The sequence below is a fragment of the Pleurodeles waltl genome, chromosome 4_2 (genome assembly GCF_031143425.1).
Source record: "Pleurodeles waltl isolate 20211129_DDA chromosome 4_2, aPleWal1.hap1.20221129, whole genome shotgun sequence".
Classification (NCBI taxonomy): Eukaryota; Metazoa; Chordata; class Amphibia; order Caudata; family Salamandridae; genus Pleurodeles; species Pleurodeles waltl.
The window spans coordinates 17,582,530-17,596,729 of record NC_090443.1 but is presented as its reverse complement, the minus strand read 5'-3'; the positions used below and the strand labels follow the sequence as shown (position 1 = coordinate 17,596,729).

The following is a 14,200-nucleotide window of genomic DNA, read 5'->3' as shown; positions in this document are numbered from 1 at the left end:
CTTCTAGCAGTTCAAATAGGGGCAAAAAGTGAAGGGACAATGTGCAAAAAGTGTGGCTTCCCACAGTTTGTAAAAGTGGGCAAACTGCCAGAGAGCAGCTTCCAGGCTCTTTTTGTTTATTTTATTTTGCTTATATAGCATAGTGTGTGTGTATTGGAATGTGCTGGGGGGGGCGGGGCACTGATTTGCTGTGTCTCCCCCTCTCCTAGTGATTTCTATGACTGATAGGGCATTAGAAGGACTTGCCCCTATTAGCAGGATGTGCAGCGAAAGGGATGTGGGTGGGGGAGATCTGCAATGAAAAAGAAAATTCATTTGTAAGCCTGTGCATTGCTCAATTTGAGGCAGGGGTTGCCAGTGGGGCCCACCAGCGCTCATTTTTAGGTATGGCACTTATTGTTCTCGTCAGATATTGACCTAGTGCAAGTGAGGGGAAAACACTCAAACTGTAAATAAGGCGGAAGAGAAAGACAGAACAAAAACTCCACAAAGTGAGAAAGCAGGGAGTAGAGTGAGATAAATGGACAGAGAGTGCTAGTAGTGGATTAAAGAGGCGTGATGTAAATTCAATACTACGTAGCCTTAGTATTGGGTGTGCTTACATTTAATTACAGCAGCTGCTGGCTTCTGAGCAGAGGTTTGGGCACCTGCACTAATTCTTTTACATATTTTGTACTGGACCTGTGCAGGGACATCTTAGGTATTTTGGGGGCCCATAGGCCAAACATATTTTGTGGGCTCCCATTCAGAACACCTTCGAATTGATGATCCAATTTCAGCTTTTTCATGCCCTCTTTGGGCAGGTCACTGACAGTACTAAAGCAAATTGGCCATATTGCTAAATGTGTGTCCTTCTAAAATCCAGGGTTAGTAATGTTACTCACTCACATTCCTCATATTTGAGGTCCTGTTTCGAACTAATCAAAACTTTTTTATGGCTGTGGCATGGTGTCGGATAACATAAGTACAACTGGACATATTTACTAGAATAGTGGTGCAGGGAAGCAGAGAAAGTTACCTTGCTGCGCTGCCCTGCGCCACAGGGAAAAGGCAGTAATGGACCGTATTGATTTAAAAAAATGTGCATTCCTGTCCTTTCCCCCTGCCGTTGTGCCATTTTGGCAGCCTAGCGCCAATGCAGGCACCCTTGTACCATAGTGCAAGAGTTTCTTCATTGCATGCAAGATTCTTTTTGTACAGGAAGGGGCACCATCCAGCACAAACATAATTCTGGGAGGCGCTTTTCTCTTTCTATGTGTGCTGCAGAACAGCATACACAGAAAGAGTTAAAAACGAGGAAAATGAGGAGAACTGAAGATATTTAAGATATTACTTGTTACACCTCCCCTAGGGAGGCGTAAGATTTTGATGTATTCCCAGGTATACCAGTACTTGTAAATCTAGGAATGTACCAAAACCCATGGGTGTTGCGTGGGAAACCCCATTGCAACGACCATGGAGCGCCTCCCAACTTGTGCTGCCTTGCCTTACTCCATATCTATGAGACTGTGAAAAGCCACACAAAGTGGCTTTGCGTGGACTCATAAATCTGGGTATGCAGTCTGCGCTGCCATAGCATTAAAAAAAGTGGTGACCTGACAGCGCTCAGGACTTGTAAATATTCCCCAACATTTCTCTACAAAATGTCTGTAATAGGCTCCTACACATCACCTGTATAAAAAATAAATCAAAGGAAAACAGTTTTTAAAACATTCTGGGGCATATTTAAGAGCCCTTAGCACCATTCTAATGCCACATTAGTATCATTTTTATACTAAGGTGGCGTTAGAATGCCAAAAAACGCTGCACCATATTTACAAAGTAGCGCAATGCATGCATTGCACCACTTTCTAACTCTTTGCCCTACATTATGCCTGCGCCAGGCACAATGAAGGCAAAGGTGGCAAAAAAAATGGCGCAAGGAAATCTCAGAGTAGGCGTTAAAAGGGGACATGCCATTGAATACAATAGGCCCTTGTGTACTCTGCAGGAGTAGTGCCACAAATGTTTGCACTACTCCTGCAGAGTACATCAATAGTGTAATAAAAAATTATGCTATTGCCCCCTACCCTGCGCCATGGTGCAACATATTTTAAATACGGCGCACACATAGTGGCAGTAGGGGAGTGCTAAAGGGTGCAAGAAAAGTGGTGCTGCACTTTGTGCTGCACCACTTTTCTTCAATATGCCCCTCTAGTTTAAGAATCATTCAAGGTCATCAGAGCAGGACTGTCTGCAGAGCAGGACTGACTCTTCCATAAGGCCCCATGTAAGGATGGGGCAATGGGCCAGTGCCCTATTTTCCCATTCCTTAAAATGTCTGTCGGCCTGTGGGCAACTACAAACTGACCTTAAAGTTACTGGTACGGCTGTGTCCTCCTTAGAGGTGCACTTTTCTCCTGAAGGCTCACTGTCCCTTAGAGTTGTCTTCGGGAGACCTGATCTCCTTAAAGGAAGACAATAACTGAGGCTGAGTGTGCACAGACATGCAGTTATCTCTAATAATAGTAAATTAATCGATATACCTATGATTGTTTGGAGAAATTTTTATTTTCTGAAGACATCTCCTAAGTCTTTGCCTGCCATGAGGCCCTCATGTAACAAGTTCACTTATCCAAAGTCAAAACGAAGGAAAATGGAACAAAGTTTAGAAAATGAAATTAATCAATTGTATATATAAATAAATATAATCTGTGGATTAATTCAGGACTGCAACATAAATTTTGGTCAACTGAAATATTTAATATGTATTTTAAGACATATTCTGTTTAATCCATGGATTACATGAACTCCATCATCACTCAAGAAGTTTCAACAAAGGGGGGACTATAGGTCTATAGAGCAATCAGGCAGTGCCTTATGGACTGGCGGGATAGGTATACAGGTGGGCCTTTGTCTCTTTGAGGGCCTGTTTTATGGTAATCTGAGGTGGGTTTTAATGTTGATTTCTCTAATGTTAAAATAAACATTGCCATCAGCAAGCTCAAATCCTTGCAGCCTTCCCCACTGTGTAAAACACTTGACTTTACAAGTTCAGAACTGGTCTAATTTGCAAATATGCGCCACTTTTTTGCTTTCTATTTCACTGATGGGGCCACTTTTATTTTGGCGCTAGGGCCTATTTTTTGTCCCAGTCCGACCCTGCAACAAATGGACTCTGCATCATGTAACGCTTTCCTCCTTCTTTCGTCTTTAGATGGTGTCCAGGAAGAGAAAATTAACGCTGTTGATTTGAAGGATATTGTTCCAAAAAGTGAATCTGAGACCATGGTCAGCATCCAAGGTAAGAGTGTCCATCACTAAAGCTGGAGTGCGCACATCAGAAGAGAGTCCACAATGAACAGAAAGTTCTCCACTTAATTTCCACTTTATGAAAACTCTGCAGAGTTCCATACCCTTATTGGAGAGAGGGAAACCATGGGCTGGATAGTTTGGGAGGAGCACTCCCTGTGTTGCAAAGGCAAGGAGCAAGAGTGTGTGCAAGGGAACAAAATCGCCTTACAAGATGCTATCAGTCAGGACTTCAAGAAGAACTACAGATGGAGTAGTGGTGTGATGTGGTAGAGCGGTTGGTGCAAGAGTGGGGGACAATAGATATAGTGCTCAAAATTGTCTGCTAAAGTTTTGCACAGACACTTGTGTGAAACAGTGTGATGTAAACAACAGTGTCTATTTACTTACAATTATAAAGGCCTACATGTGCACCACTGAATTGTGTTGCGTCACTATAGCTCCCATGCAGACTTTAGTAAAGGTGGCCCATAGACTTCTTGGCCCATGATAAAAATCACAAAAGCGGCAACCAGGTAGAGAGGAATGCACCGTGGACAGATGATACCAAATTGGTGATTCAGAAGAGCAAGAGTTTGAAAAGGGATCATAATATCGATTAAACCAACATGAACCAGGTAGTCATGATTCTCACTCTACACAGAGATGTCAATATTTCGATACTAGAAACTAGACATATGCCTTTACCTACTGACTAAGATCTCTCATACCATCCTGAGCACACTCAATTTAGAATTACATCTCAAAAATTCATAGAACGTGTACATTTAATCCTAGATTTATCATTATTTAATGCATCACAACACAGCGAGACAGCAAAACAACTTGCTGCACTACATCAAAAGAAGAGGGCTCAAATGCTCCTTATCTATGGCACATTCCTGCTGTCTCTCTCTCTGCAGTGGTGTACTTGTGGCTGACAAGTGCCTACGAAGACACCATTGCGCCATGGTGTAAGGGTACCTTTGTTGCATGCAGGTTTGTTTTTCTGCAGGAAGGGACAGCTTCCTAAACAAAGAAAAAATCCTTGGAGGCGTTTTCCTCTTTCTGAGTGTGCTGCAGTGAAGCACACTTACAAAGAGGAAACAACAAGGAGAAATAAAGATATTTCTCCTCATTGCACATCTCTTGGAAAGGTGTATGATTTTGATACATTCCAGTCTTGGTAAATCTGGGAATGCACCAAAAAGCATGAGCGGCAGGGGGACACCAACACTCTACCCACAGTACACCTTCCTTGCACAGAGTAACACAAGGCAGTGACTTGTGCTGCCTTGTGTTACTCCAGATTTACCAAGCAATGCAAGGCCACCAAGGTAGCCTTGTGCGACTTAGTAAATGTGACTTAAGGATTGCGTTGCCCTTGTGTGACGAAAGGGCAATCAATCTTTTGATAAATCTGGATTTTGGTGGTTAACTCCACAATATTTGCCTTTTTTAAGAGGCTTGTACACAGGCAAAATGGGTATACTTTAACAGTTACTGGAAGATTTGTTGTATGGTCTTTGCTAAGATAGGCATTACCAAGCCAAGGAGAGATCGTTTTTTCTTATTGTTTTCTGGACTTATAGTGTAGACATGGCACAGTGGTGTTACAGTGGTTTACAGGTACAAATTTAATTCCGAAAGTACAGTTAATTAGCAATTGCATATGCACAATAATTACAGAGCATCTAAAACTTCAGTAAAGGCTCTTGTGACAGTTATACAGTTATAAGAATGAGTAAAACATGAAAAGAAGTAAGGAATAAGCAAAGCATGCTTAAATTGCATAATTTCAGTAGCTCCTCTTTACCACAGAAGACTTTCATATTGAATTTGGACTTCAGTTGGAACAAAAAAGGAAGCTACAGAGGGATAACACAAGTACCATTGAAGAAGAGGGAAGGAAGGAACACATTAAACGACTAGAGAAACAATCTTCGTAAGGATAGCAGTAAACAAGAGACGAGGGATCAGTTGATTAAAAGAAAATAGCAAAATGATGTAAATTGATAAATACATTGACCATGATGTCATTAGTCGGGTCCAAATTGGAAGTGATTACCAAAAATACCCTGTCTGAAATCTTTCTGGAATGTCAGATGAGAAGAGGTAGCACGAATAGGAAGTGAATTTGTAATTTCAGTAGCACATCCAGAATAAGGGCCTGATTTAGATTGTGGCAGATGGCTTACTCTGTCACGGCGGTGTTGGATATCCCGTCCGCCGAAATCCAAATCCCATAGGACATAATGGGATTTAGATTTCAGTGGACGGGATATCCGCCACTGTTGTGACAGAGTAACCTGTCCACCAAATTTCTAAATCAGATCCTAAGTTTGTTGCACTGTTCACTAAATTTGTTAGAGGTCATGACTCAAGAGAGGCAAAGACTTGCATGTTTCATGATGTGCTATCCACCCTTCAAGAATGGTAATAAATAACATGTTTCACTAAGCAGACCTACATGTATGGTTTATGCCATGCTACTTTTTCACTGAAAGTAATTATAAACAAAGGAGTATAGTTCCTTACGGAGCAAAATGGGTTAAATTCATGAGCTACATTCACAATAACTATGTCTTGTGAGTATGTCATTTAACTCTGGAAAGGGAATAAAGAATGGAATCTGTCAAGCATTAACCAGTGTTTTCTCATTAGAATTGAATTGTGCTATGTAATAACATGACATTATACCTAAGCACTCCAGCAATAAATCAGTGAGTATGTGCTTATTAGGACACTTGTTCAAAATAATGTATGTTATCAGATAATAGTTTTTCTCCACTGGAGTGTCATACAAATAAATACACACATACACACTCTCACACACACATACATACACTTACATGTAGCTATAAAGAGAGAGAGGATAAATAATGGCTAACCATGTAATATGGTCTAATATTGCCACTGAGGAATTCTGGTGACATAAAATACAACATGCCAAAGGCCAAGCGGTTTGTAAGTGTCACCAAAGCCTGGATTGCAGAGGTGCGATAGGGTCACAAAGGTGAAGCATTGTTTGCTGCCCCCATGTTGTACTCTGGGCAGAGGTTGGCAAGGTAGGTGGGTGCCAGTCTGCCATAGCCTTATAGCTTGTAAAGCATGGCTCTGCATTTGAATGGGTGTGTTCTGGCACCCAGCTTTGCTGTTCTGGGTTAAAGGCAGGGTGGTGGGAGGCGGCTTCAGGGCCCTAACAAGATGGCATTCTATGCTCCTCTGTGGAGCTGCAGAAGCTGGGAGGGAGGGGACCAAGCAGTGCTCCACTCCTGGCCATTACCCCACCTCCTGCAGTGTGGTGTTGCAAAGGGTGTGCAACCACGCTCAGTGAAACCAGGCCTAGTGTCTCAGGCCTGGAAGCCCTTGCTCCAGATTGAACAGACCTGAGATTACCAGGTCTAGAGTTTGAGAATTGCAAGTGACAAAATGCCACCCAGAGTTACCACTTTGGGTTTAATGCCGCCATTCAGAAACAGGGACAAGTTATATTTAATCTTGCAATGCTGCTCCACACTGGCATAACTAGGAGTGCACAAAAGAGTTCACAAATCGTTCCTGGGACAGTGCAGATGTTTCAACTTCCCAGGAATATGTGTGAATTAGTTTATGAAAGTGACAAATAATCTCAAACTAGCCCAAACATAAATACAAAACTAGGTGACTACATGTATATATTTTCCGTGAACCAGGACAGAGTGACAAAATATACATCATAGAACAAATACTTAAAAAAATGGGCCACTCATAACTATATCTCTTCGAATATTTTGACCCATTTTAAGCTAAATCTAGCTAAGGTCTTTCAATGTATTATTGTTGCTGTAGTACTACCATATTTGGAAGCAAATACTTGATAGTGGGATTAGGTGCTAGTTGAAATTTGTTTTGAAAAATATTTAAACATGCCCAATATTGTGTCAGTCTACATTTTCCCAATCTATATTTTTTTAGCAGCCTTGTGCTCTTATTTTAAAGATAGAAACAAGTGATGATGGAATGCTTGAATTGTTCTCAGCCACTGGTACTTACTTAGGCCGCATCTCAATACATTTGATATTTTGCACACCATGACACCTCAGTTTGGACCCAACTATATACAAATCAGTCTTGATCCTGCTCCAGTGGGAACAGTTCAGCCCGAACTGTCAAGCCAGGTCGTCCCTGAAATGTAACATGAGCAACCCGGGACCAGTTTAACCATTGTTATGGGCTCATCAGCCAGGTATAGCTTTGCTCTTTTGACGCAGGGTGCATGGGACCCACACCTGAGCATACTCATCCCACTTAGGACGACACACTAAAATATGCAAAAAAGTGATGGATAGAATCCTTCAGTTAATTTCAGCCACTGATAACTTCCCAGGGCTGCATCCGAATCCATTGTTATTTTGCACTTCATACCACCTCTGTTTGGATTCAACTATATGGAAATCAGTCTTGACTATTCTCCAATAGGAACATCCCAATCCAAACTGCCAAGCCTGGTCCTCCCTGAACTGGAACATAGTCAAACCAAGACCAGTGTTGCCCTTGTTATGGGCTCGTCAGCCAGGTATAGCCCTTAGCAGGGTGAAACCAGGCCTAGCTTGATTGTATTCCAGTTCAGAGAGAACGTGGCTCTGCAGTTCGGTTTGAACTGTTCCCATGAGGAGCAGGGTGAAGGCTGCTTTGTATATCGCTGAGTCCAAAATGAGGTGGCATGGTGGGTGAAAAATGATGAATTGGAATGTGACCCGAGCAATCGCCCGTGGCTGAGATCAATTCAAGCCTTACATCCATCACTTTTTTACTGCTACAATTATTTTAATGAAAGCACAGGCAGTTATAGATCCAGCCAGCAGACTGCAGGATAATGGATAGCATCTCAGTCCATAACAGTTGTTTAGGTGAAAAACTATTCCTATAAGTAAACAACTTGTCCCTTATCTTTTTACTGTCTAAATTCATATCACTCTGTATAGAGCTGGTGCTGTACTGAAAGATGTTTTTTACTGTCTTCTTATTTTGACCAGGAACCCCCATCACACAGCTGATCGAGAAATCCATTGATGGGTCAAATCTTGGGCATCTTATTGTTGTGCCGCGGGGCTGCGGGGAGCAGAACATGATGTCATTGACTCCAGTAGTTATTGCAACACATTTTCTGGACAACACCGGACAGTGGGAGACCTTAGGAGTGAACCGTAGAGCTGAAGCCATCAAGAACATTAATCAGGGTGAGCATTAACCTCACAAGGGAGTGCACTGAGGAAGGTTCTGCATGTTACAAGTGCTGCATTGTAGAAGGGAGCTGAGAGGGTCTCGGAGTTAAAGGTGCTGATGTGTATTGAACGTGAACTTGGCACTAATAGAGGTGGGTTACAACCTAAAATTTGCCTGTACAGAAAATAGCTTGCCACAGGGCACCTGCTATGCCTGTTATTTGTCTATTTAAGTGGTTACTTATAAAGTGGAAACTTCAACCCTCAAAGGTCGCTTGGGGCAATTAAACAAAAGAACCAAAGAGAAATACCTCTTACAGATCTCCTCCTTGACTGTTCTTGTTGTCATAAACCAATCTTTATGTTTTCTTTTAATAGTAAGATATGTGACATCTGATCTTAATAACAGAGGGAGGGAGTTCCCCAAAACTGCACCTTGTGATCAGAAAGATCCACCCCACCTTATATGTGTGATTTTAAATGCAAACAACACAGCCTTTGCATATTTTGAGGTGACAAAAATAAATCAACGAGGGTGCCTAAACTCAAACTTTGCCCTTAAAAAAACACATTGACCACCGGTTCAGGTATGTAATGAATCAGCATCACATTGATTTGTGTAGTATTTTGTCAGGAGAAGTTCAAGAATACAAGGGTTTATTTTCAGCCAGTTGGTGTTCATCCACCAATGCCCTACCTCTACTGGAAAAGGGAGCAGCAAGATCCCCAAATCCTGCTCACTCTCAAATATTAAAAACGATCTTAATATTATCTGCATGACTGTGAACAGCACAGCCTTGTCTGTGCAGCAGATAAGCCATTGGAGTGATAAGTATTAAACATGAGAGGAGAAAGAGAGGAACCCACAAGAACTCGCCACATCACAGGTTCAAATGTATACGTGATATTATGGTGTTTGTGAAAAGCAATTTTTTGAATACAAATATTTTTATTGCTTTTGATGTACAAAAAAGAAAACAAAGAGAAGCAGTAAAGAATATATAAACCACTCATGGAAACTAATTGGTTGTGCACTTCCCACACAGTGAAAAGCAATCTTATCACACAATGTGTAGGAAAGTGCCACTTTTTGACATGGTCATCCCCACTCTTTGCTTGGTATGTGATGCAATTGTGACTGCGTTTGCACTGGGTTCCTGCTATCCAGACCCCCAGTGCCAGATATCTTTCCCTGAAATTGTACAATTGTTCTCAATTGGCAATACCTTTGCCGCCCCCAAGTAATTCCCTAGTAAAAGAGACTCCAGGTACCGATGGCATGGGTACCAAAGAGGGTCCCCAAGGGCTGCAGCATGTATTATGCCACCCTCAGGGACCCCTTACCTAGCTCATTCAAACTGCCATTGCAGGCTGCGTGACTTGGTGCAACTAAAAGTGAAAACACGACATGGCACACAGCCTGTGTGACATGCCCACTAATACTGCATGTAATATATGTAAGTCACCCCTAGAGCAGGCTTTCTAGCCCTAAAGTAGGATGCATTATTTTACATGTGTGGGCATATCTGCCAGAGCAGATATGCCCCTGCTATGTCTTTGTCAATTTTTAGACATAGTAAGTGTTCAGGGAAGCCATTTCAAATACATGTTCTGGACACTGGTCAATACGGGTTCCCCATCTACATGATGGCTTCACTGAAACTAGGAATGTTTGGTATCAAATATCTCATACTAATAACCGCTCACTGATTCCAGTGATAGATTTATTAATACATGCACCCTCAGGGCACCCAGGAGGTACCCTTGAAAAACCTACCAGCTGCTGGTGTACTGGCTGACTAGTTTTAGCCAGCCTGCCAGCAACAGACATGTTTCTGATACCAAAGAGTGAGAGCCTCTGCTCTCGGGCGGCCAGGAACAAAGCCTGCTTTGGCAGGTGTGTTAACACAACTCTCCAGTCCCCTGCATTCCAAGGCAGGGGGTTTCAAAGAGCCCATCACCCTTGGTATGCAGATTGGTTTCCCTCAGATGAGGTGCTGACCCCCTTGACCCATCTGGGACCTGGATAGGTGGGAAAGTTAGTAGTCAGAGAGGTGTGTTCATCCCTCAGGTCAGTTCCACCCCTGAGGTGAACTGCCTGATGCAGACATGAAATTTCTGAGTCTGCCATCTTGGTGATGGCAGAACTTGGAACTTTGGGACAGGCTTTTGCCACTACAAGAAGTGGTCATATAGGGGGCGTAGTGACCCCAGAAATAGATCATTGGCTACTACCTTACACTCCCCTAAACACCCCTAAATTCAGTATGAAGGGGGCCCCCTGGCACCTGAAAATCAGATCCAGATAACCTGAAGAAGAAGACACTTCAGAGATACAAAAGTGAGAACTGAGGACCAGAGACTGACTCAGCGCCAACCCTGTCAGTCTGCCTTCTGACCTTGTGCTAAAGATGCCTAGTCCTGCTGCCGCTAGAGCCTCCAAAAGCCCAGGAGGACTGCCAGCCTTCACCCAAAAGCCAGGAACTCACCTGGAGCAGTAGAGCTGCTTCCCTGAATCTTGCAGGCACCCCAAGAGACACAGTGAGGACTCTGTGCTACCAAAACCCATCACCAGACTGCACCACTGCACCAAGTCCCTTAGCTCAAGTTGAAGTGGTCCAACTGTGCATGCGTGGTCCCCAGACCCTCCAGAGATGAAGTCCATCATGGGTCTCACAATCACAACCTTCAAGCCGATACCTACAGCCTCTTTGTGCAGTCCCCTTTCTAGTGTCCACCTCCGGTGACAGAACTCGATGGTCCACTTCACCTCTGCACCGGACGACCCAGACTGTGGAGAACAGGACCACAGGTGTCCCTTCCTTCCCCAGACCTGTGAGATCTGAACCCACTTGTTGGTTTGGTCAGACTTGAGTCCCAGCGAACGCCTGCAACCTCTTTCTGCAGGCCCCTCTCTACTGCGACTGCCACCTGTGATGTAAACACAATGGTCCAACACGCTTCTGCATCCCGCTGCCCTGGACCAAGGAGAACAGGATGACTGGTGTCCCTAAGCATCGCAAGAACTGAACCCTCCTGTTTGGTTCACCCAGACTGGTCCACCAGTCCCTACCTGCAGCATCTTTGACACTGGACCGATACTCATTGACTTCCATGGGGCACCCAGCGCTGAACTACACCACTGCACCTGGCCGCCCATGTGCTGCCCAAGGTGACTTGTTGGTGTGGCCTATGACCCTGTCCCATACTCAACCGAAGACTGAAAGGCTGGTCCTGTGATACCTGTGTGCCGCATATGTTTTCTCTCCCATAGTGTAACTTTGCAGCAAATTGCACTAGGTGTTGACTTTTCAAACCTGCAAAAAGATTTCTTGCAGAATGTACTTACCTGATCATATTGATTCTGGTGCCTAAATATATATAAAGAAACCTGTTATTTTTATAAATTAGAGTGGATATCCTTATTGAGTCGTGTGTCTCATTTATTTGTTGTGTGCCTAGGGTAAATGTCTAACACTTATCTCTGATCGACCACCCAAAACCCTAAGAGAGCGCCTTTGGATTGCTAGAGAAAGCCCCTGTCCCCTAGTAAGGGAACCTCTGGACTCTTTGCACAGTGTACCTAATTTTGATATACTGCATAAAGAGCTAGTTTGCTATACAATTTATAGCCACTGTAGTAGAAAGCAGGTTTTGTGACAAATGGAATGTGTTTGTAGAGTAGATTTCGCTGTTCCTAGTGAACGTTAATTTCAACATTTCCTCTTTTAGGTTACACACAGCAGTTGGCTTACCGTCAAGGTGACTCTTCTTATGCTGCCTGGACAAACCGGCCTGGAAGTACCTGGTAAGGTGACCAACGCATCAGAATGAAATGCTAATTCACAAATATATGGGCATGTGTAAGATTGTTATTTTCATTAGTATAGCCTCTAGTAAGAACGTTACTGTGACCCTATTCTTCCCCTGCTGCTCATTATCACTACCATAGCCTGAAACTGTGCTGTTGAATTCTCTATCTAGCTTCCTTTTGCCTTCTGTTGCCTGCTTGCTCTAAAGCTACCTGAGAGGCTTCTTTAAATTCGCCCAACAACTTTTTTTTAATGAGCCAAAATGTGGGAGAATGGAGACCAAGTTTTACATCAAGAACCATCCTGTCATTGTTTTGTGTGCCAACAGAAGCCAACATAACCTCTGGAGGATCACTTAATCTGTGAGGTCTCATTCAGCTTCTGAGTGGCTCCTCTACCTCTACTACTGGTCCTAGTTCAGTCTGTGACACCTTCCTTACACTGGGATCCACCCTAACCAGTGACTTCCAACTAAACTCACTTAACAAGTACTTTCTTGCTCATTCACATCTTATACTTTTATTCAGGAGATGTTTTGTTTATGTGTACTCCTCTCTATAACAATGACTGATAGTATGTCACTTGATCTACAAACTGTTCCTACATTGCGAGTTGTTGTCATCAGTATGGTATCTACTCCCAACACGGCAATCCATTCCTATTATCATTCCTACATACATTTTCTTTTCTCTGCAACTCCAGCTGACTATATGTAATGTAAACTGGTCTTTTTAGTCACATATTTTGAACCCCTGTATTCAATCCAAGTTGATATTTTTTAATTATGAAAATACATTAGGGGTTTCTCCTTTAATCTAGCAGATATCTAGTAATTATTTTGTACACATAATATACTCTGTAAAGTTTTACTTGTTGCCATACCCATTATGGATTTTGCACATACCTTTGCTTGGAGTATTGATTTGTAAAGTGCTCTGACACCTTTGGATCATCTTTGTGCTACATGACCTACCAATAAATAGAATTAGAAACACTGGAATTCACTGACAGGTTGTGAAGTGGGAATTCTCAGTAACCAGGCTCAGGGTGCAAGAATGGCCAGCTCAGAGGGGAGATCCCAGAATGTAGCTGTCTCCGTAAAGATAGAGAAGTTCTCCTTAAGCCTGATAGTCTTGAGGCTGGGAGTGGAAACCTAACTGTGGCAACAGATGTGTGGTGCTGTAGAAATTATGTACCTGATTCACAAAGGTAAACTCACATCCCTATGAACCAGAAACACAAGACGTTTCTGAAATACACAGCAGACAAGATACACTACCAGTTCATGTTGCTGCCATTCAGAATAAATAACAATAACACAGGGGTAACCCATGGATATCTACGGACCAGCGGAACGTAATGCTATACAGAACAAATATCCCTAAACAGAACATATAGGACATTTGTACTGAGGAGAATAATCATGCCCAGATTAAATATCCATTTGACAAGTAAAAAACAAATGTATTTATGAAATAACCTAAAAATTGGTGGGTAAGGACCAAATACACGAAGGACACATAACATTCAACGAAAAAGAACTCAGCAAATAATATGTGACATAAATAAAGACAGAACATTACAATTAAAGCCTGAAAGGAGATATACAATGGTAAGGTGAGTAACCGATTCAACCATATAGCATTCAACATAAAGCCAGCACCAGTAGTGTTCATAAAGTGCCTAGCTATAGTAGCAGCACACCAGAGGAGGAAAGGACACACATATACCCATATCTAGATGACTGGCAAGTAAAAACAAGATCATTAAAATATGACCAACACCACAACAAAAAATCTTTCTAGGAGCATGGCTTGACTCCAAACAATTAAACGTGTTTCCTACCCAGAGGAGGATTGATGCATTGATAGAGCAGATTTGCTGCTACCAGAAGGAGTGAGATCTCACAGG

At 42.7% G+C, this 14,200-nt stretch overlaps 1 protein-coding gene across 1 annotated transcript in view; it reads left to right on the top strand.

Moving 5' to 3' along the window:
• Positions 1 to 14,200, top strand: part of C3 (complement C3) — a 236,948-nt gene that overhangs the window by 160,333 nt on the left and 62,415 nt on the right. The window contains exons 23-25 of the mRNA XM_069230418.1: positions 3,197 to 3,283; positions 8,289 to 8,492; positions 12,210 to 12,285. Of these exons, the coding sequence (XP_069086519.1) occupies positions 3,197 to 3,283; positions 8,289 to 8,492; positions 12,210 to 12,285 (367 nt within the window). The remainder of the gene's footprint in view (positions 1 to 3,196; positions 3,284 to 8,288; positions 8,493 to 12,209; positions 12,286 to 14,200) is intronic.